The 25,367-nt window shown below is 36.6% G+C and overlaps 1 protein-coding gene across 1 annotated transcript in view; it reads right to left on the bottom strand.

Moving 5' to 3' along the window:
• Arid5b (AT-rich interaction domain 5B) overlaps positions 1 to 25,367 on the bottom strand; it is a 175,725-nt gene that overhangs the window by 117,487 nt on the left and 32,871 nt on the right. The window contains exon 3 of the mRNA XM_077798454.1: positions 23,830 to 24,055. Within this exon, the coding sequence (XP_077654580.1) occupies positions 23,830 to 24,055 (226 nt within the window). The remainder of the gene's footprint in view (positions 1 to 23,829; positions 24,056 to 25,367) is intronic.

Below are 25,367 nucleotides of genomic sequence, written 5' to 3'. Positions count from 1 at the left end.
AAACAAAGAAACTGTTGGCAAATAAGCATTTTAAGACTTGCTGAAAATCATATCTTCCAATATAAGAAGTAATGCCATTGTTCTCTTGGAAAATACAAAGCAAAGCACTTTATTTTTAAAGGGTGGGGGGGGGACTGCAGAGCATTGAAGGAGCTGTCTTCAGAAAATCCTGACAGTCTCTTTGAAAATGAAAGATTTCATTTATACAGCAGAAGACAGTTGTGGCAAGATTAGAAATCATTTTGAATCTCCTAGGCAATCAAAATACAGTCTTTCCATGCGATGGAAGGTCTCCTGTTTTACAGAAAATGCTAAATAAACAATTCTATGGGCAGAAATGTGAAAGCAATTTATTATTGTTCTATTCACTTTGGTTAAAACTTTAGAAACCACATGAAGCCTATAAATAGAAGCTTTTCTTTGTCTTTGGGGTGTTGAAAGCAGTTTCTCTTAGGTCCAGGGCGAAGAGGCAGGAAATTATTGCTCTTTCTCCACTGAGGAGTAAAACACTGATTCAGACAATGCCTGAAAGATGGATTCCTTAAAAACATCGTGAGAACAGCGGCAAATCTGTCTATATATTTTGAAAAATCAAGAGCACTATATTATAAATGGATTTGTGTTATAGGGTTTTCCTTCTATTTTAGACATTGGCAATTTAATTATATATGACAATATTTTACATTAGATTACCAAAAAGAGCATGGAACAGCACCAGTTATGGTGCTTTAGAAATAGGATACCTGCAAAGGGTTCACTTTTAGATTTTGGAAAAGAAATGCAAATCCTGCAGGGGTTGTTGAAGGGTTGGGATAATCTAATTAAAATTAGCCAAATTCAGATCTATAAACACTTAGTTAAGTTTGGAAACAGCGTGTGTAACCAGAAAGAAGGCATCATGAAAAATGATTACTTCTAGATCAGTGTTTTCCAAACTGAGGTTGGCAGCCCATTAGTAGGATTATAAAACCAATTAGGTGAGTTGCAACTAGAATTTTTTTTTTAAAGAAAAAGAATAGAAAATGTCAGGGTGCATTAACTATAATCATAAGTACTATTTGGATATAGATATTCACACACGTATTCATATGCAAACATATATCCACTAATAGGTGTGCGTGCGTGCATGTGCGTACCCTGGCTTACCATGTTAAATATATTATCTTCTGTGGAACATTATATTAGGTATATTTATGTACTTACAAATTCTTACCCAGGTAATTTTCACAAAATGAGCCATCCTCAATACTGCCATACAATAAAAATGTGAGCATTTTAAAGAATCTTTCTAAAAAGCTAGACTAGTGGAGCCTGGACTATAATAGGTCCTTAAGTTTTTACTGAATAAACCAATGAACAAATAAATAAAGATAAGGTACAGATGGGCTATGTGAATGCACCAAGCATATCCAAACCCAAGGTTACATGAACTACCATGGGCCTGGGCAACCCACCTTTATAACATCTAGCTACACTACCAACATTCCATTGGAATAAAATGCCAGCACTATTCTTTCTGTTGTAAATAGCGCACACATTAACAAAGGCATTAACATTCTCAGGCCAGAAATGTATCTGTTAAGGCTATGTCTATATTATAGCAAAACATCTGCTTGGAAAAGGAAAAACTGAGCTAAATGTTTGGGTAGTTTGGCTACACAGTATAAATCATCTAGCTTGAAAGATGAGCATTTATCCATCAACCAGCTCTGCTTGTCTTTCTGTAACAAAACACATGGATGCAAGAAAAGGACTTTTTTTGCTTTAAGGTTCACTGTCATTTACAATTCCTCTTTGGGCATTTACAAAGAAATTGTGGTGATGGCAAAAGGTAAGGTAGATACATGATTCACTAATGGCCAATGGATCAATTAAAAATTTACTCTCAACTCAGGGCTCAGAATAATATAAATATTGACTGGTAAGATAAGCTTCTTCCCATAAGACATTGGAATCAAGTCAGGAGACATACCCTAAAAAGAAATTTGAATGGTAATATGGTAACATCCAAATGATAAGAGTGGTTTGTGTTTCTTTGGTGGTTACTTGCTTTCATCAAGTTTACTTGAGTAAAGATACAGAACACTTCTCCATCTTGCAAACAACACAGAAGATAAACCCAAATGTAGGTGAGTCAAGAGCAAAAAGCTCTTAAAAGGCTGAAAGGCTGAAAAATGGCCCAAAGCTAATAAGATCTAATAAGGGGAAATGGAGTCCAACATTTATTTTTTGGGGGGAAAAAAAGGCCTGATTCTTAACTAATCATAATTTCTATAAGAGCCAATAGAAAGTACTGCTAGCAAGTAACAATAAAATGTAGGCAGAATTTGTGGAAATACAGGTCCTAGATAAAGAATGTGACAGCTCTTATCATTTGCCACATTGGTTAGACAACATATGTTGTCTGCAGACAGAATTTTAAAGTGGGTATTGATTAACTGAAACACTGACAGAAAGGAAGTATAAGGAGTATTACACTTGAAAGCATCAGGGACATTTAACCTAGAAGTCAGAAGACATCAGAAGAACCAGAAAGATTTCCAGAACTCTGGAAAGCAACAGAGAACTGCCTTTAAAATATCTGAAAGACTTTCATGTGGAAAAAGAAGTTTATACCCAGGTGCCATAAGGAAATTGGTACCAGTGGGAAGATGTGGCAAAGTCACAATACAAAAAAAATTTTTTTTTCTAAAATTCAGAGCATGTGGGGAAAAAAAATCACTAGTTGCATAAGGTAAGGAAGCTCAATGATACTAGAACAATGGAAAGATACTGATATGGATATAAGATGAAATCAGGTTGAATTGTTACATTTCCTTACCATCCCAAGAGTCAGATTAGGGAATGTGGGTACCCAGGAAGAACTATGACCTCTGAGGAAGGAAGGCCAGAGGTGGCCTTTTAAAACAGGTCCCAAGGACTGAAGATGTGACTCAATGGTAGAGCACTTGCCTGGCACATGCACCACTCTGGGTTCAACTTTCTACACCAATAAATAAAATAGATTTTAAAATGCACTCCCTGCCCCTTTTATAACTTTTTAATTATCTGAAATCAGTTTCTTAAAATGATCCATATTATTAGAATGGAATAGTTTCCTGTACTTCAAAAGCTATTGTGAAATCAATGATGTCTCTTTACAACCACAGACACATGGGTATAAAAACAAAACAAAAAATAAGTTGGAATGAAATTGTTATTATTGGTAGCCCCTGGGAAGTGGGACTATTAATTATTTTTATTTCTTCTTCTTGTATATCTTTCCTTTCCACAATAAAAAAAAATTATATTCGTAATGGGGAAAAACATTTTAAAAGGATGATTTAGAATGCGATTGGATCTTTATCTAGAAAAGCCCCACTGGTGAAAAATGAAAGTGATGTTCAAATTAAGACATTTCAATGTTTCCCGGAGAGGTCACATGACCTTAGTTCAGCCAAAGCATTTACTTCCATGGATGGTGGAAAACAACTCATAGCTTACCTCTTTGAGATGTTGGCTTCAAATCTAATTTTAACATCATTGCCTAAAAAGTTATCTTTATGTTTCTGCTCCTCAAATACACCCATATGTTCACATTTTAGTGACCAATGATCCACTGACATTCTTTTATTAACTTAAGAAGTTAGTCTAAATTGTAAAACTAGAGCCCTTAGGGACCCTCCCCCCAATTTTTTGTTTTAAATACAAAAAAGGTGTTTTTTTTTGTGTGTGGGGGGGGGGGTTGTTGTTGGTGGTGTGGTTTTTGTGAACTGCCAGCATGCACAAAAGCCATTCACTTCAGAGGGGGATATACCTTGACTAAGCTGTGTAACAGTAATGTAATAAACACCAACCCACCTACCTGACAGTAATCCTGCTTCCCTAACATTTACTAATTTTCAGGATGATTGGAGCTGGAGGTTAAAGGTGTATTATTATATCCCACTTTGAGGATTTGCAAATTGGATTTTTTAAAAAAAAATTCTGCGCCTTTAATATAGTGTTAAAACCGGTATACATTTAAAAGTTTTCCTCTTCAATATCAAAAGGAACATGGAGAATATTTCCTATTATCTTTAAAGAACTGTGTTCAAAGGAGGTATAGGTTCGAAATATATAACTCTGAATATACAAGGCTCCTTCAATAAAGGCTGGGCAAGGGTCATAAAACTGTAAAAAGAAAAAAAAATACGCTGCCCCTTTGGACTGTAACAGCTAATCATTAGCCATCCATTCGTAATGTTTACCTTTTAGTGTGTTATTTTCACATTTTTCTTCATGGGGACTAACCATTAGTACCCCCCTAAGACTAACAAAAGTACATTCATTGCCTGCTGGCAAATGATTTCCGGCCCCAAAGCATTCGCTGGTAGAAAAAGTTAAAGTATATCTAGGCTTATATTTCTATTATTGTTGGGCATTAGCAGCAGCATAAATTTTTCAGCCCAAGAACTTAATTCTAACTGACTTCACATAAGACGGCACTCCAAATCCACTCGCAGGAGAGTTACATGTTTGTGAATCAAATTTAGGAAAATACAGCATTTTAAACAGTGGATGTCTTGGAAATACTTTACTAAATGGACAGATTTTAAATTCATTCTCTACTCAACTTCCCTTCTCCCACCCCCACCCAAAGACTACCCCAAAGCACTACTAACTCCCAAATCAATAGTCTTCTGCATTTTATAAAGGGAACTTGTTTGTATTTAAACATGGCTATGTAAACAAGGTGTTTGACTGGGGGAGATTTTCATCTCATAGTATTCCAGAGCTGGAGTGAAGCTATTTAAAGAATGGAGTATTCAATTCCTTAGGCCAGATGCTAGTGTAAATATGAAACTATGTTCACGCTGCTGATGAAACTATTTTTAGTGGTTGCGTTTTGAAGAGGACTATTCAGTTAAGTATTGTAGGGTGGCACTTCAGTAAGCTTCAAGCAGAATCCAGGGAACCAACCCCTGCGTTAACACACTGATTCCAGGCCTGCAGGGAGCGCTGTAGGGAGCAGGGCCACACAACTTAGGCTTCACCAGGTATTTACCTTCTGTGTAGGAAAGTGAATAGCCATGGCCCCCATCCCCTCTGCCCAATGCTCTCTCCCTGTCTCTTCCTAGATCTCCCTAGATCTTCCCTTGCGAGCCCAGGAGCATCTCACAGTCTAGGCACTGAAGGGTTAACTCCTGGAGTACACCAGGGGTCCCTAGTTGCTGTTCTAGCCCAGAGGTCTGTGTCTATTCTGACCTGTACCTGGCTGTAACCCCCAATTGCTAATGTGCCGATTCCACACACATACTCCCATCTGATTATTCAGTAAGTTGGACTATGTATTTGACTCCAGATTTTAAAATCAAAAAAGGTGCAAATCTAAAAGGGATTTGAGGACCATAGAAGTGTGCAAAAATAAAATTACTCTCAGGCAGATGCTGGCAATGTTTTTCATACCAGACACATGGCTCCCTGTGTGTAAGCTCCTTTAAGTGACTGTTGCTAATGCCGCCAAGACTATAGGTATGCTTGCCGCATGGGTGCTTTCTTTCCTATCCTAGGTACAATATAGTAAGTGCACACAGAAGGGGCCCAAGAAATGCCAATAGTGATGGAAGTCTCCATGAGCAAAAATCAAAAGAGTGAAGCAAAGATACAGCAAGTAGTTCCCAACATTCCTCCAATACTTGTCTTGGATCATTTTCTACAGGAATAATTAGCTTTATAAAGAATGATCTTGCGGGCTGGGGATGTGGCTCAAGTGGTAGCGGGCTCGCCTGGTATGCGTGCGACCTGGGTTCGATCCTCAGCACCACATACCAACAAAGATGTTGTGTCCACCGAGAACTGAAAAATAAATATTAAAAATTCTCTCTCTCTCTCCCCTCTCTCACTCTCTCTTTAAAAAAAAAAAAAAAAAAGAATGATCTTGCTCCTTACTCAAACATAGGATGTTCTACCAATCTGGTCCTGCAGGGACACTGGCCTAGAGATCAGCTGTCTGTCTGGTCTTCATCAGAGACAGGGCTGTGACGTCCTGAGACTGTGTTCTGGGCCTTGTCTTGCTCTTGCTGCCTCTCTGATTGGCCGCCCTTCCTGTGACTGAATCAAGCAGCCGGCCAGAGTGGGGTGGTACCCCTTTGTGTCTCCTCCATGAGCTCACCAGCAGGTAACAGGACGGGAAACACAGTGCCAGCCTACAATCTTTAATGCTTTTCTTTTAAGAATCAGAAACAGGAGACAAACCAGGAAGACTAAGGGTAAGAACCCGAGAGGCCCAGGCCATTCCATGTTGTTTTTTTCCAACTACAGAAAATTCATTCAAGGGAAAGAAACCAGAATAAGGAAATTAAGAGTGAGACAGGAAGAAATACTTTATTTGCTTAAGTGTGTTTTCTATTTGTTCTAAGAGTCATGCATTATACAAACTGAGGGCCTGGTCTCAGAATGCTTCTGTTGGCCCCAATGGAAAAAAAATTGCACTTTTTTTTTTTTTTGATAAAACATCAGTCACACACCACCACCACCCCCATCCAAAAACCAACTGTGGTTCTACAAACATGGTTTTAAATATTTCTTAAGGTTCTACCAACATTAGAAACCACTCAGCTTCTCTCGTGGTTTATTATGGTATCACCAAGCAAATCCCTTTCATGTATTTATAGCCTTGTAAGTCATAATTACCAATCATTTACTCTTAAGACCATAAATCATTTTTTGTCCACTTAAATGGACAACTGATACTATTAGTCAATGAATTCAGGTACTGCTCGTGAATGGGAAAAATTACTCTAGTACAAACTTCAGGAGTTCATTTGACCAGTATGTTATGTTACCATTCTTTTTAATGATTCAGTTATCTTTATAATAGTTGTATTCAGAACTGTGGTGTTTCTAGCCAACAGTGGAATGTTTGGTTGAATTAATTTTTTCTTTCACAGTGTGAAAGAGTAGAGCACAGTCAAATTGAAGATGGCCTTCAGAACACCGTTGGAATCAGATCATCAGGCAAATGCATCCAGACCCATTTCTAGAACCACATGTAATATTCTGACTACCAGTGTGCCCATCAAGTCATTAAAAAGCATCCTAAAACAGGTAATACATATTGAAATGATGAGGAGAGTAGTATGGATGGTGAGGCTTCTTCAAGTGGGGCTTCAGCTTCTGTCAATTATGCAACACAACACAGATGCAAGCCTTCACCATTGTTTTTCGTGTGCAGCTAAAGTACACTCTCTGACGGCAGTATTTATTTCCTTTTGCTCACCTTAAGCCCAGTGCATAAGCAAATGAGTTGTTCTAATCTAGCCAGTCTGAAAGATTCAAACTCAGCAAGTCACCTTTACCTAGGCAAGTTTCTAAAGAAACTAGTTTTATCTAGGACTCAGTTTTGCAAGATTATACAATTATCATTCCAAGTAGTCATAAAAATTTTCTTTTCCTCACCCTAAGGAGACCCGTATTCATAAACTTCCCAGAAGTGAAATTCTTAGAGGTCTCCAACCCCAATTAGGAGCTGAGTGTTTAATCATCTCTGAGTCCAGGCATGGTGAAAGTAAGGTTCATGTTTTTATTCTACTGTTTCTACAGCATGAAACCTACTGGTGCTCCATGAACAGTGACTGGCCCACAAAGGGGAGGTGCATGGGGGTATTATTTTCAGAATTCACAACTGTGTGGCAGTTATACTTATGAGCCTACAGATCCATTCAGTGCAGCTGGGTCCAGCTTAGCCTGTTGCTGACAGAGGCTTGCATGGCCTGAGAAGGTCTCACTGCTGGCAATAATCTGGTTTGGGCTTTTGCCCAAGATAAAAACCTCAAAGGAAATGACTTAAGTGTGGTGTATACTGGTGGCACCCACGTCAATGTTAGGTGGTGCGTGGATAAACATTTTTTCTTATTTTAAGAATTATGTACTTACCTTTACCATTATTTATTACAAATCATATAGGTTTTCCATTTACAGAAGTGCTATGAAATTTCCTATTTAAAATAAAGTCATTTAAGCAAAAAACAGCAGTTAATTTAAAGAAAAAATTAAGAAAATAATAAAATTGTCAGTTATCAACATGGTAAAAATTGCAAAGTTGGTTTATAAATGACTGAAGTCTAGGATATCCTAACTTAAGTCCTCAGACTTTAATAATGTTATCATTTATCAAATGCTGTGTTTTATCTGACACTGTCCTAAGTACCTGGAATTCAATACGTTATAAATCCTACAATATTCTTGTGAAGTAGCAATTATTATACCCATTTTATAGTTGATAAAACAGACTCTGCAACTTACCCAAGGTTATAAAACTAGAAATCGGGGTTCCATATTTTATGTCCAGGTCTACCAGACTTCCGGGCCATTACCATTACATTATACTGCCCCACGTATAAGATTTAAGGTCTACTCATCCATCATACATCCAGCACACACAGTGAGAACCTACGCATGCCAGACAATGACTTGGATTAAAAGATTCCCTTCCTCTCAAGTCCTTTAATCTAGTATGGGTCCTGATCAGGGAAAAAAAGGAAAAGGTTCTCATGTCAGGCTTCAAATCATGTTCCCAGGGAATAGGCCAAATTTAGATCTAAAACAATATGCAGAGCTCCCCACATAAAGACAAAACGCATTGTTTTATAAATATTTAGAATATTGAGTGTGAGATTGATTCACATAATAAACATATTGCTGTTAGAAGAGACAAAAGGCTTTCAAAGAATTCTTAAGCAGGCCTCATTTTAGGAAACCTGATATATAAAAATTAAGCTGTAGAAAATTTATTTCCATTACAAAAGGTGCTCTACTTTACCAAAAGGCATTTTCATAGGCTTTCCACACTATAAGCCTTATTTGCACATTCCAGAGAGGAAGTAACTAAGGAAGATCTAACATCTACACAGCGTCTTCACACCAGCCAGACAGTTCAGAACAAGTATTACCCATTGCCCATCCTTCTGTTAAATTTTATAATTTGAAAACAGAAAAGAAAAATATTCAAGATGAGAGAGGCATGCCTTCCTTCCCTCCCATGTGTGGGGGACCAGAAGTTCTCCTACCTGAAAGTGGACTCCCACCAGCCTTGTGAGTAGACATTACATGATCCTTGTTGTTCTTCATAGCATGATGGTTTTGTACAATCAACTAGTAGTTCTCAACCAAGAGTACATGGACCAATTACAGAAGGGTGCTCATGAATGTCCCCAAATGTCATTTAAATTTTGTGGGTGTGTTTTCTGGGTATAGAGTTTATAGGGTTTTCTAGCTCCTCAAAGCCTCCATATCACCCTCTAAAGGTGAACTCCTGCCAGGATAGGAAATCCAGCTGTCTGTCCTCCAGCCCACATGTGCCTGGACAAAGTTATACATTTTTGGGAGGTGCAGGAAAGATAACAACAATCAGTATGCCACCTGCCAAACCCTGACCTCACTATCTATGCTACAGATTATATACCATCCCTACCTTCAGTCCCAGAACAGAGATGTGACAGAAATTTTATTCAGCCAGAAAGTTCTACCCAGGGTGAATTCTATGATTTGATGAGATCCTACCATTAACACTGCCTTGGGGAGAAATTGTTTTATATGAATTGATTTGATTAACCACACTAGTCCTATTTGCAACCATGAATAATGTAACTAGGCAGAAAGTTGACATTTTCATGGAAAAGTTCTATCATTTGTGATCTAAAATTGCTAACTTTTTTTCTTAGTAAGTTATACCCTTTGAATATGATATAAAAATGTCGCTGTGATGAATCAAGGACACACAATGAGAAGATAAAATACTTAATGTTTTGAGATTCAACTGATAGCCTTTCATTTCCAGAGTGCGTATTGGCTGGCATGAAGAATCTTCATTGTTTTGAGACATATGAAACTCAATATGCCCAGATAAATCAAGAAAGAACCTGAAGCTTCATTATCATCCCTTCAACATCTCAAAACACTTTCTGGATAGAAGTGCTCAAGCTTTGGTAGAATAATAGGAATTTCAACAAGGCATACACAATGTATGTTTTCTTCTGATAGACTGATAGCCTTGATATGAACTACTACATATTTATCAGAGACAATGAAAGGTCAGTATTGAACACTGAACACAGCATTTCTAGCTAAAACGTCAAGTTTGAGTTAAGTTCAAGTACCTGGTGGAATGAATTGATCTAAGAGAGAGATGAGCGTGAGATGCTCCCTTTATTCAACAATCATGTATAAGACAACTGCCAAAGAAATGGGTCACAATTCCTGCTCTTCAAACAGTTCTGAGTTTGTTCACAGGCATGACAAGTTCTCCAGAACCTTCCTCCATGTTCCAGTGCACATTGTTTATACCTTAATCCATGTACTGACAGAATTCTGCCTTATAACACAAGTAATGATATGGTAATTGCCCTACCATATCATGACCACTTGAGGACAAGGACTGGACTCATCCCACAGCAAATATAATGACCTAGCCTCATTAAGTATCAGTGCATAACACAGTGATTCCACTTTAACATAAAAGATTGGGCTAAACATCATACCCGTATGAATTTCTATATATGATCAGCATTGTCCAATAAAGTGGGCTACCTATATAATTTGAAGTTTTATCATAACCATGAAAAAAATTTTAAAAGGAAAGGTCACACTAATTATAATAATATATTTTATTTGATCCAATATGTAAAAAATATTATTCCAACATGTGATCAACATAAAATTAGTAGTGAGATATAGATTTTTTTTTAATGTTGTGTTTTTGACAGTAGGGTTAAATTCTGTACTGGCCATAGATCCAATTTGCATACTAAATATTCAATAGTTAAAGTGATATAGTCCTACCAAGATAAAAGTTTTAATAAAAAATTTTTACAGTGCTTCATTTTTAAATTTAAATTAGAATTAATTAAAATTAAATAAATTTAAAACTCAGACTCTCGGTCACAGTAGCTACATTTCAAGTGCTCAACAGCTATTTGTGGCTAGTGGCTACTATCCTGGATAGGAGAGTGGTAGGCTACTGTTAAACACTGATAAAAGCAAGCTGCAAAATATGCACATAGTTGGGTACTGATGTCTTAGCAAAATAATTTATACACAAACACATACACACCCATAGACACACATTTAGATAAATGGAGAAATAATCACCAATTGTTAACAAGGTGTTTACTTCTGAGAGGAACCATTGGACTGACTTCCTGGAAGGAGGTAAAGAAGGATTTTTACTTCTATATGGCTTAAATTTTTACATGTACTAATAAAAAGTAAAATCAAGGGGAAAAAAACTTAAGTATCACATTTTCTTTAAATAGAGGCAAATATAGTTATATTTTAAGGGTGATAGGGGTCAACTTAGGTTTCTTGGTTTAGGGGCACCCAGAAGGTAAAGGAAATAGAAATCACTTTATATAAGGAATATGGAATCAGGCCATTGGTGTTTGCCCCAGAGATGGGAAAACTGGAAATAGAAACAAGTCCTCATGGAGTGAAAAGCCCTCGTGAATATTATCAGAAACAAGAAAAATTTGATTTGGCTTATATTGTTTTGAGAATAGAACTAGGAAAAATAGAAGATAGTGAAAACATTGTTCATACTGTAAACCATGCATTCAGATTTAATTTACCCAAAGTAAGAATTTTTAACAACCCGACATATCAAAGATAGAATGGGGCTCTCATAAAGTAATGAGCTCTCAATCATTGAAAAATATTAAAAAGTAGACTGAGATTTCTGCACAGGCCATTTAAGATGTAGTAGATGCAGGAAAGAATGTCACAATTGTAATCTTGTAACTAGATGATCTGTAGTTCATTTTAACTCTGAGACTTTATGATCCTATGATATTCACCAGTATCCTGAATGCATGTATGATATACTATATATATATTCCATATATATATATATATATATATATATTAACATTCAATTCCTCTCTCCTTCAAAGAATGCAGTAGAATTATATGTTCCAAACTCCTTGAAGTAAAACAAAGCCATGAAATTAGTAAACTAATAATTGAATAGTGTAAGTAGAAATGACACATGTTACCATGTGCTATTAATGAGTGTAAATATTTAATTGCTAGTCCTCAACCCTTTACTTGTTTTTTTCTTCCTATATGAGCATGGAAACATGTTGACATAGAGGTCCAATGCAGTTACCATGGAGGAAAAACTCTGGGCAGAGTTCTTTATAGCAGAGTTAACTGTATCTAAACAAGAAATAAGTCTTTGTGGTATGAAGCCATTAAGATTTTGAAGATTTTTTTACTGTAGCATAACATAAGCTATGCTAACATACATTGAGCATTCTTGCTCATAACCTCCGAGAGAAAACAACACATAAAACCATGGCCATAACAGTGTGTTTTGGTTTCTTTTGGAATAATTAAGCACCTTTAGGACAAAAGAGATTTCCAGTTTGGATCATTCCACAAACACACAAGCATATTCATACACTTACCCATACATGTTCGATAAACCGCAAGAACAGCAAGTTCACTGTCAGAGAAGCATCAGAGAAGACCAGTAATACACATGTTTTATGTGGGACCCTCCAAAGTACAATTCTGAATTCCTGGCATCAGAATTACTAACCAACTAGGATCAGCTATTAATTGTGCTCTATGAGTGATCAAAGGAAGTAAAAACAGATGGTTTGCAGAACAATACATATTTAGGTAGATTTCAGCATAGAAAATTTAAAATCACACTTAAAACTCATCAAAATAACCCTCTTGAGTTTTTCTGGACCCCTAGGGGACTGAGATCATGGCTTATTTAACCCTGAATCCATTTCAATGCCTTACAGTAGATAACTCGAATGTTTGTGAAGCAAATTGAATGAGATCACATGCTACTGTTATCTATATCTTGGTATTCTTTTTATGTTGAAACTGTCCACTTAACTTTCTTGGGGGAAGAAAACAGCATTTCAGAAGGTTTGCTTTTCTAAGGGAAAGACAGAAGAAAACTGATGCTGTTGACTCAGTGCCCCCACTGTGCCTGGTGCCCCCTACACATGATTTAATCACATCTCCCCAGTTCTGTGAGACAAGTATTGTTAACCCTGTTTTCCAGATAAGTGATCAAAGCATAGATAAAACTTGAAGATCATACAGCTTATGGAGCAAGGATCTGATCCAGATCTGTTTTGTTTTAAAGTCCATGGACTTTCTACTACCGTATAATGACTACTACGACTTAGTGCCATTGTAAAACAGAAGCTACCCTAAAATGGTGGCTTCCATGGTTGCTCATTCTTCTAAATCTTTGATTGAAAACATTCATGCAAAACAATGGAAACTAAATGAACATTCAAAAGAAAGAAAGAAAGAAGACAGACAAGAAACCCACACAGAAGCTGCACATGTGAAAGCCTATATTTATACACACAGCCATCACGTGATGGGTAATTAGCCAGGTAACTATAGGTTTTTCTCTGGTAGAAAAGTATACGTTTCATCATGCTTTGAACTCTGCCTTATTATCAGCACTGCTATGAAAACAATGTTTTATTTCTTATTGAGAGAATAGGCCAGGCACGAAGTTTTGTTTTTGCAGGGCCTAACAGAATACTTTCTTTGTAAACCAAAGGAGTCAAATGGGTAGTTGGAAGGTGGAGAAAATCTTCTACCATGATTAGCAAGGCACCATTTTTAAGGGAGGTGAGGATTACAACAGGGCAATTGCCTAGAAAAAAAAGAAGCATTAGATGTCGAGCTAAAACCATCTCCTTAATAACCTGTCACCTAAAAAAAAGACAGATTACAAACAAGCGATAATAAAAAAGATAAGGCGGAACAAGTCCAGTCTGGATTTGTTTACTTCCCTGCACATTTTTGTCTCTGCTATAATCCTAAAACATGGAAAAAGATTCCCTTGAGGAAGGGAGACATTAATATGTGCCAGTATTAATATGTAAAATGTACAAACACATACCCCCATACCACCACCCCCAATCCTCAGGCTGGCAGGCTAGCTTCAAGCACATTCAAAAATCTCTTCCATAAAGATTTTTAGAATGAATGACAGATGCTTTTATACTAATTAGACCAAGAATAGTTAGCAACCAAATGCTCCAAGTATGTTGCTTCCTCTACCAGGTACTAATAAGACATCCCCTTCCACTAGAGGGTGTCCTAGAAAGTACTGTAAAAGCAGTCAGATCAACCTTCAAATACACATAAGTGTCTCCAGTAGACTAAGAACAGAGAATGTGAGAGATTCCAGAGAAGGCTGATCATAAAAGCCGTGTGTTTACTTAACTTACTGGTATAGCTTTGAAGTTAGACAGCCTACACCATAGAGCTAAGACTGTTACTGGGAAGATAAGACAAACACATGAACAAAAAAGGTACGGCATTATATTGGTAGTTATAGAGTAAGGTGCTCAATAAGGTGGTAGAAACACTGAATGTGATAAGATAAGAGCTCAATAAAGCCGGACAAATCCCATGAGCAGGATAGCTAAGAATGGTTCAGCAGCCTAAACTGAGCCTTAAAGGAAAGGGAGAATTCCCAAAGGTTAAGAGTCCTGGAAGAGATAACCAAGTGCAGAAAGGCATGAGCCACTTAGAGTATATCAGAGAGTTTGGACGGCAGGGGAGCAGATGCATGTGGTTACAGAGGAAGAAGACCAGGTGAGTAAATTAACAAGACTAAGACAGAAGATTCACAGGACAGACAGGAGGTAAGGAGGAAGGATGGACGGATGGTCTTAAAATTCTAAGCACATTAAGAGTTAGCAATGTCTCCCCTGCTTGGATATGTGAAGAAACAGTCATGGATATGTGCATAGCAGCAAGGATTTCACAGTATGTGGGAATCAGAAGCAAATGAAAAGTCCAGCAATAATTAGTCAAAGTATGAAACACCTCAGTAATGAAACATTCTGGAGCCATAAAGTGTTTCACAATAGAGAGGCACAGTCATCAGAATATATGGGTATGCAAAATACGTATGAAGGGCAGGTTCCCAAACAGTAGATTTTATTTTTATGGGGAAAAAAGTATGTATATGAATTCTTGCCTATATACCAGTCATACACATTGGCACATATGTAAATGCCAATAGCACTTACATCTGTGTGGGAGGAAAATACTTAACTTATATTCTTTTGCTTTGTGTTTATCTATACTGCCAGCACTTTCCAAAGTGAACATGAATGATATTGGTAGAAAAAAAAGTAACCACAAGAATCTGGGAATGGTGGTGCATGCTTGAATCCCAGCGTCTTTGAAGCAGGAAGACTGCAAGTTCAAAGCCAGCCTCAGCAAGTTAGCAAGGCCCTAAGCAACTTAGCAAGACCCTGTCTCAAAATGAAAAATAAAAGGGGTTAGGGATGTGGCTCAGTGGCTAAGTGCCCCTGGATTCAATCCCCAGTAACCAAGCACACACACACACACACAAAGTAACCACAATGAAAATTATTAATAAGGAATTTAAGACTGATGAAACTGCTCACTAGATGTTTGCCTGTTTGTGTTTTATTCAGTAAACACAGAATTATTGAAAAAAGAAGCAGGGCACCCTAAGCTGAAAGCTAATATTTAGAGTAGGTCAGAAATGTAAAAAAGTGTAGAAATGTTTAAAATTTTTAAAAGCAATTGAGGAAGTCCAAAGGGAGAATGTTCTAGGCAAGGCACAGCTCTGGGATTTTAGGGAAGAAATAAGCAACATACCTTCGTCCCAGCACACTAAAGCAAAACATACTGAGTTAGGCAACCAGGAAAACCCCAAATCAGTAGTACTATTTGCTCAGCCCCTACTGTGCATGATGCACTTTGTAAAGCCTTTGAAAACCCACTATTATTCCAGTCTGTCCTAAATAAATATATTTACTAAAATGGGCTAAAAGTCCAAACCTCACCTTTCCTCTGCAGTGACCTGTACAAACTACAGACTTAAACACATAATGTTAGAGGAAAGCAGGGGAGTGAATCTTTGACATTTAGGGAAATTAATGTTTTGCAATAAAACCTCACATTTAAAGCACTCTAAAAGATAAATGAGCTGTTCAAAAGAATTGGTGTCAATACTAAAGAGTATTAAGACTAAATGCCCAAATCAAATACCTGTTCCTGAAACCCTCTGGAAAAGCTGTATAAATTCACATGCAGGATGTATGTGCTTTGTATTCCAAGGTAATGTTATCACGGCAATGGGCACAATAATGATCTATGGTCAGTCATCATGCAGGTAGGAGGTGAACAAAAACATTTTAGAGTTATAATAAAATGGAAAAGCTTCATGTACTCCAACCTCAAGGGGAACTCATTTTAAATGCACATCAGAAAAATAGTCAATGTTGCTTTTTTCAAGAAATAGTTAACAGACCATGGTGGGCCAACTGGATTTGTTCTTCACAATAGACCCATTCTTCCTACCTAGGGAAAATAGAATCATTGCTCCAATTCTGGCAATGAATGTAGGAAGCCCAGGTGTTTTTTACAGGAGACCCAAGGGACATAGCAAGAGACTATCACCCATGGGAGGAGAACTCCACCACAGCTGAATTCATCCTTTCTTCTCTGATTATCTTCCCATCACACAGTGATGGTGACCATGATCATTGTGAAATTAACATTTATCACTAATGAAGCTAAAATAAAAGCATGACTTGGGTGCCTTCTCCAACATAGTCTTATCATAGAAACGGCCTTAAAGGACCTGATGAAGGACAAAGCACCAGGAAAAAAAAAAAAAAAACCAAACCAGATCCCCAAAACCAAAACAACAACCATCAAAGAAAACAAACAGAAAAACGAATACAAGAACAGATAAAGTTCAGGAGGAGGGTCTGAATTAAACTACAACATTTGCTAGGGTAGGGAATTATTTGTCAATCTTCATCTTGTTTGGCTGAAGCACCTTGAAGAAATTGAACACCAAGCTGGTCTTCTACTCTGGATCTTAATTGGGGCAAAACCCATTTGGGTAAGTCATACCTTCAATGCGACAGTATACAACTAAAGGAACTACAGGAGTTTAAAAGGAACCAACAGCCCTTATTGAGTCACAGCGGCTGCCATATTAACAATGATACTCATTAGAGAATATCTGTACTTAATAATACTGTCACTAAACTTCAGAGGGTTTAAAGGGTGAAATAGCTTGATGGTCTAGTAAAGGTAAGGCCATACAGCTGTAAGGAAGAACCTAGTAGTTTTGCTAGTGTCAGGACATATCTGGAGGGTGTGTCAAGTCAGTTCCTTAGAGCTCTACTGGCCGTGAATGATGGATGTACCATGGCCTTTATTTCCCCATAAGCCTCCTACTATGGTTCTAGGATTCTTAGCAAAACTGCGTTCCTACAATATAAATGAATAAACTAGTATTAAAAAAATCCCAAATGTATTCTGAGATGAGTTGCCAGAATGGTGAGGAATTTTGAAAACATGTCCTGGACAAGAACTGAAAACTCTGGAGTAGTTTAGCCAGGTAACAAGGGGACTGAAGACTATTTAGAGAAAAACATGGAGAAAACTGGACCCATGTCCCTGGTGGTCCCTTCCAGCCTGACAATAGTATGAAGAGCTCCCCCCAAAGCCTGAATTTCTTACTTTTTCATGCATTGTATTCTATAGGTGAATACTGGTAACCTAGATATTGAACGTAACACTAGAAGTTCTAATCCCCCACCCCACCCCGCGCCAACATCTGCCCTGACATTTCCAAGTCTAAAAGTAAAAATAAATTCCTAAATTCTACAAAATGTTCTTCAGCTGATTGTCAATCTGTAGTCCATCATCAAATGGAGAAATGAACCTGGAATTCTAAAAGCATTATGATTAGATTAGGTGGTCAAGCTGAATTTTAACTTTCAAATGAAGTGAGTCATCTTATTCCTTAAGTGTTACAAGATTATGGGTTCCCAGGTTCTTAGAAAATGTCTTGCTACTAAACAGTTCTAAAACTTTGAATATTTTGTCAGGAAGCTGAAGCAGGAGGACCGTAAGTTTAAGGCCAGGCTGGTCAACATAGCAAAACTCTGTCTCAAAATAAAAAATAAAAAGGGTTGGGGATGTAGCTGAGGGGTAAGAGAACCCTTAGGTTCCATCCGCAGTTCCAAAACAAAACAAAACAACATCAAAAGAAAATAAACTATTTTGAATGTTTTGGATGCAGATTCCTGGAAATGTGAACTTACTCCTTTTACCCGTCCTCACTTTATAATAGCATAAAGCAATCTCTTGAAGGAAGAGCCATGGTGGTATTGGGACAGCATGCCTCACTCAGGATAACTGTGCTATGAGTAGATTCTTTAAAGAATCATGGTAAACACAATATTATCAGAGGACCTTGTGAAAAGACCCTTTGGAAAGTATCTTTCTAAATTATTGATGAGTCCTACATGTAATTGATTTCTATTTTGAACTTAAGGATATTATAAAGGACAAATTTGTTTTAGTGAGGAGTCTGTTCTTCAGGTCTTTCTTAAAATATTCATGAATAGAATAATAAAAATGTAAATCATCTAAGAAACATCTCAAATTTCAGTGTTAAAGAAAATGGGTTTACCTGGCCCAGCAATTGAAAGTGAAACATAAACAACAATACTTCAAAAGACTCTTTAACACACATACAAAATTTCCATTGACCAAGGAAGGAAGGATTGTTCTGGTATGAAGGATATTTCCAATCCTAATAAATTCAGATATCTCAGATTAAAAAAAAACCCTTATTATAACAAATTGTCACCATCTTAACATACTTCTTATAAGAAATATTTATTTCTTCCAGGAAGAGTAAGAATCCTTCCCCTGACTACATCCAAGGAAGCCTCCTGATGTATCAAACTCAGAAGGAATCTGAAACCATCATTTGAAACACAAGGTCTCAAGAACTTCTAAGCAAAGACTATATTCAATTTTTTTTAAAAAAAGAGTACTTGAGAAGCCACTTAAACAACAGGCCACTTACAATTCAGCTTATTTTGACAGAATTTTCAGAAGATGTAAAGTTTTAGAATATACATATATACTTACCTGTATAAATATATAAAACATTCTGTATTATATAATGTATATAAATATAACATTTTAAAATATATAAGTGGCCTATTTATTATATTTAGTACATACAGTTAAATAATTTCTAGAACATTATAAAATATATAAATAATATAAGTATATTATATATCTATATAACTGTATATCTACAGCTATATATAGTTTATATATATATACTATATATAGTTTATATATATATTATATATAGTTTATAAACTATATAGGTATAGTTTATAGATAAACTATAGATAAAAATACAGATATATATGTATATAACAACTTGAAGGACTTCCACTGAGGCAGACAGTATTGAGAGTAAATCAGGGTTTACTCTAGAATGGGTGTATGATTAGAGACCTTCAGCATGAACAAATCAGCTATCATTGTACCACACAGCTCTCTATCATATAATTTCCCTCTAAAAATAATATAATGAAAATACTACCTTTGGCTTCAGTATCACAAAAAAACTCATAGATACTAATTAATTTGTTCTCAGCTAATCTCCTCCAAATCCAATGAGATAAAACCAGGTACATATTACCACTCATTTCACACACAAAGGACCCAAAGTTATAAACATACAGCACCTTTTTTCCAGGGAGTGACAAGCTTCTCCTGACATCCTGTCCACTGCCCTTTCAACACCACCATGCACAAGTACCGGGGAAGTCCCAGCCACAGAAGGGAGAGGGAAGCTAATCTTTCTCAATTTGATGGGACTTTAGAAACAGAAATTGGGCCGAGGGAACCTCCATCATTAAATTCATGCAGACACACACACACACACACACACACACAACCACACAACCACACACACACACATACACACACTGGGTCTCTTTTCTCAATTTCAGTTCCGACTTCTCTATCTTATATTTATTTTTCTAAAGGCACATTTGGAGATGAAACCATTCATAACTGCCCATCCACAGACAGTTTGTGGCAGCATAATTGACAATGAGTCTGCTGCAAAAAAAATGAAAATGCTGTTTTAATAACCTCGGCCTAAAATACATTTTGTTGTATGCCTCAAAGGGTTTCAATAAAAAGTCAACCTGTAGAGACATATTTTCTTGGCTTAAACAACAATCCAAAGCATATAAATGTAGTCCAACTATAATGACATATTTATAGGCCAATAAAGCTTACACTGCAGCTTTCATACTTCACTTAAAGGAACTCTGTAAGAAGCAGTGTTATATAAAATAATTTGATTTTTTTTTCAAAGTATAGCCCAAGAAATTAAAAAAAAATGCAAGTTTGCTATGTTTAACTGATAGTATTTATATTCCTCAGTTGCTAAAAATTTTGTAAAATGAAGCAATTCTTCATTTGACTACTTCCAACTGCCATACCAAATATGGGTATCAAGTCCACTTTATTACAAAAGCTAAGTACTGTAATTCTAAAGACAAAAATAAATAACTAGAGGCTTGTGTAGTGAATGATTTAATCAACCCGATTCTTCTGGAAAAACAGGTTCTTGTGTTCGTTATGCTTATGAATAATACATTCCTTAACCCTTCTATTTTAACATAGTTATTTTTCTTCATTTTTAAAAATAAACTTCAGCATGAAATAGACTGAAAGAAGGTAAAACATCTTACCCAGTAAAGTCACAATTTGCACTGGTTTCATATGGAATTTTCTTTTAAAAGGACAAAGAAAAGGGAAGACGTGAAGCCACTTTACCATATCTCACAAGTGTTTTTTAAAGATGACTAGTTTTTCCACTACACTTCTCTGTAATTTTAGTCAACAGTCATTTAGAGTCTTAAATGAAAACTCCAGAGATCTTTAAGAAACAAATGGGTCATCCTCAAATATTGTCCAAATGTGCCCCTTCAAGAAGGAAGGGGTATAAAAAATGAAAGACTTGTGATTTGAATCACAGCAATTATTGGAAGCTGCCGTTTGAGGCAGAGTTTCTCTTTGTGGAGTATTAATTTGTTGGCAGACGCGCATTTGTGAGAACATTCTTGGTTTTTTTTTTTTACTATTCAGAGACAGGAAGTGACACAAACTGGGATTAAAGGGAACTTATTCTACCTAAACACAGAGCAAGAAGAGTTCTTTAATTACCCTGGATATTTTAAAGTCCCTTCTTTAAAAATCAACCTAATTTCTTTCTTTATTATTAATTTTGTAACAGGATGAAATCACTCAGTTAAAAAAAATAACATGTTAAGAATTTTACTTTATCCATAGAAAGGTGAGATCTTTGCATTCTTTGTTTACTTTCACCAGGAAAAAAAAAAAAAGAGGAGGGTCTTAGATAATCTCAAAGTTCATCTTTCTTTGGTAAGAACAATGAGAAGTTGGAAGGGTTCTACAGAAGGAAAAACCTAATAAGTGTGTGAACTTCCATTAACAATGTGGTATTGGAGATGGTTTCAGTGTGGCCAAGAGAAAAAGAGATAAGAAAACCACTGTGTAGAAAGAAAAGTACAGACAACAAATATTTTGATGTTGTATACAGAGAAAGGAAGAGGCTAAAGAGAGAGTTGGTGGGACAGGATTGTGTACAGCAAATGACACCCCCTCTCTCCCCAGTATAATTCCTGACAATGTCGACTTACAAACCTTAGATCAGGCAGATAATGGAAACTCATTACATTAAGGAAAGTTTTTGTTTCTCTTTCCACATTATTACAACACAGTGTGCATTCCAATTACAAAAGCTATTTGTCTCAAATTCCCCACAGTTCATACCGACTGAGTAGAATTTCAAGGCCCTAAATTCTATCCTTAAAGGGGTAGTTTACATTAAAAAAAGAAAAGGTACATGGTGTTTCTTGCCCACCAAATCTCCTGTTGATTATTTTCCTGTCTTCAGCACTAATCTTGGAGATGTCTCTCAAGACTAGGGAAAAAAAAAAAAAAAATCTGAATCACCTAGCAAGACTTTTATCAGCACACATTCTTGGGCCTTGCCTTAGTCCAACCTGAAAGAATCTGAGGAAGCTGAACCCAGTAATCAGTATTGCTTTTTAAATTCCCCTAGTGAATCTGAAGAGTAACTAGATTTAAAAACCACTAATCTAGATTTTCCAGGCCAAACCACCTGCAAGTATTTTTAATATTGTCTATAAACCCACTTCTTCTGGAATCAATTTGTAAAAAAAAGGTAGATTATGGATATTTTTTAGAATCCAAGAGATCAAAGTCTCTAAATCTTTTTGATGGAATTAAGAAATTGGTTTTCTTTTCATGCTCATTAATAAACTATCCACTTGAAACACAAAACAACCCTGCTATAAATACTCTTGTTTATATGTGTGACATCAAGCTTAACCATCTACACATCCTTTTGTCCCCCGTGGGTTTCCTGTTTAATTTTTTTTTATTAGTAACAGTATATTCCACAACTAAAAAAAAAAAAATCAAACAAAGAAAGGTTTTAATGTTAAGGAAAACATAAGACAATGGCAATACATCTTAGATCCTACATTAGGAAAGCAACAGAACGGATGTATTATTCAGCATTTTCACACGTCATGAGGGTAGTCATTGTGCGTTCACAAAATTGGGGCATGTGACAGTATATATAAGAAGACGATTAAAAAATTCTTTGGCTTTAGGAAAAAAAACCCTGGCTTCATACTTTTCTTTAATTGTGCACATGACAATCAGGCTGCCATGTCCCAAATATTACCCTCTGACATCAGTAAACTGTTGACTGGCAAACTGTAAGTCAATATTAATGCTGTTCCCAAAACACAGCACAGCTCGTCACAAACCAGAATCACATGAAAGACCCAGTCAGTTACTGGTGTTATTCAGTTTCTTTATGCCAGTTAAAATAAATCATCAAGGTTTCTTGTAATAGTTAAGTTCTAGGTTTAAAAAAAAAAAAAACAGGAAGTTGCCACATTAAGGCATAAAATAGGGCTGTGAAAATCAGCATTGTGTTAGAATGAAAGAAAAAGATCCCTTAATATGTTAAAAGTGAAGTTCCTCTTTGCCTAAAGAGGAAATAACTAGGCTAAATCAGAGGTCAACAACTTTTTGGTCTTGAGCAATGCTAAGAGAATAAGTCAGTGAAGGCAACAGAAGGATATAAACAAAAGGAAAAGAACAAAGAAAGAAATCATGGAGGGAGAAGAAAGTGTTACAGCAACAGAATCAATTATGCAGTCCCTAGTGTCTGTCATCACCAGGCTGGACTCTTTACACCTCTCTTCTTACAATGACGCTATTTTACACAAGGGGAAACTGAGGCTTTGGGGTTAAATTATTTGCCTAAAGCCACACAGCTAAGTAGGTGTCAGAATTAGTGTTCAAGCACTAGTCACACTCCAAAGCTCCTTTTCTCCTTTAAACTTATAGTAGAAGAGGGAAAGGAAAAAAAGAAAAGAACACAGTTGAATGCTTAGAGCTCAAGGAAATCCACTCCATAAACTGCCAAATCCATGGATCCCCTGCCTCTGGTAGTTCTCTCACTTCACATTAAGTAACTCATCTCTTTTCTTCACTTTGCCCTCTACCCATTGTAAAACACAAAATTCTGACATGGCATCAATAGATGTGGCACAATCTACTTAACAGCAGCTCTTCATCAATTCAATTTTAGGTGCCTGAATTTAAGTCTCCTGTCTTGATGGTGCCCTATAAGTTGTTTAAGGACATCACTCAGCACAGGGCTCTGTGATCCCACAGGGAACACCCGTTCAACCATTCCTCACCCACCCCACTATCATCTCTCCATCCGTATTCTCAGTCCCTTTTGAGCATAAAGTGTGAATACACACAAATGGAGACACACTTCACTAGAAAAAAAAAAAATCTACAACAAAAAAGGTAGGTTACGATCTATGCTCACGCATTGGATTTAGAAGCAAGAATCCTATTTACCAAGGTCGGCCTTTTCCTTGAGAACATCTTTGAAATTGAGTCCGCTGTTGAGGGTGGACTGCCTGTACTTCAGCAGAGCCTCTCGCTGTCCATTTCTTCCCAATGCCTCTGCTTTCACTGGCCCAGCTCGTAGACCACATCTCCACTTGGAGAAGTCAGAATGGACCCACTTGACCAGGTCTTCAAGCTTCACGATCACCTTTTCGGAAACAGCAATGACTTCATCCTACAAGAGGTGAGATGGGCAAAAAAATATTATTTATGGGTTAAAGATAAATGATACACTCTCCCACACAGCCCACCTGAAATGCCATGTGAATGTTTAACCTTAGGCAAGCAGGCAGTGTGTTTTTCAATATCAGAGGATCTCCAATAACTCACTGGAGATTTATTGTTTTTTCACTGCTAGTTATTTAAACAATAATTTAAATGATATATTTGTTACACAATTAGAAAGTATCCAAAAAAAAAAAATAGGGCAGTAATCCTAATAGTCATTTTGAATGCTATTTGTAAAGCTCACTCTACCTTAATCTCACCACTTGGGCAAAAGCTGATTTTTAGGTGCAATTAATTGCAAATGTAAAAAGCAAGGGCTAGATGACTAATCGTTAGCCTGTCTCCATATAAATGGCCTAAGTAAATCTAGGATTCTTGGAACTCTGACTCACCCCAAAATTCCTATGTTTATGGTACATTTTCCCTTGGCTTATACACAAATATTGAATTTAACTTTTGTCCTAAAAATTAAATAAAACTGTGATGTAATCCCAAAAGAAATACTTCATAAATGTTATGTGCTTCCCACTGAAAGAAACTTACACATTCTCATGTTTCTTGAAAACTTTGTAAGTTGAGAAATGAACTGATTTTTTCTTTTAATACATATGGGGTAGGGGGTGAGAGGGTGGAGTGAGGAGAAAGTCTTTGAATCTAAGAGAAGAAGTTGAAACTTAAGTTCCTCCTATGGATCATAAATTTGAATTTTAAGCATCTCTAATTGCTTCCAGGAAACAACCAACTTTTCTGCTTCAGAATTAATCCAGCAAGATATTTAATAGATATCCATACGTGGAACAAAGGGAAGGCTCCCTTGCCCAACAATTCTTTGAAAAAGGCTTATAAAGATTGTCTCACTGGGTTTTAAGTTAAATTATTTGAAGCATTTGACATTTCAACTTGCACTGACTCCTTTTATTTCTTTTACTTCACATTTCTGAAGAGGGCTTAGCTGTGAAAACCCCTAAGCTTACAAAACCTTCGAAATATTTTAGACAAAACAACAACAGGAAGATGTCTCTAAGCTATTAAAGACAAGGAATTCACAACTGATTTTGGCTAATTTTACTGTTAAACATAACTCTTTCCTCCTTCCCCCACCTACACATATGCACACACCCCCACACCCCCAACACACACACACACACACACACACACACACACACACACACACCACTGCAAACACCACTTCGATTCAAACCAAAAGGGGTTTATTAAGATAAGCTTCACATAATAAGAAGCCCTGATTTGTTTCTAAA

Source organism: Urocitellus parryii, chromosome 5 (assembly GCF_045843805.1).
Source record: "Urocitellus parryii isolate mUroPar1 chromosome 5, mUroPar1.hap1, whole genome shotgun sequence".
Taxonomy (NCBI): Eukaryota; Metazoa; Chordata; class Mammalia; order Rodentia; family Sciuridae; genus Urocitellus; species Urocitellus parryii.
This window is presented reverse-complemented; position numbering and strand designations above follow the sequence as displayed.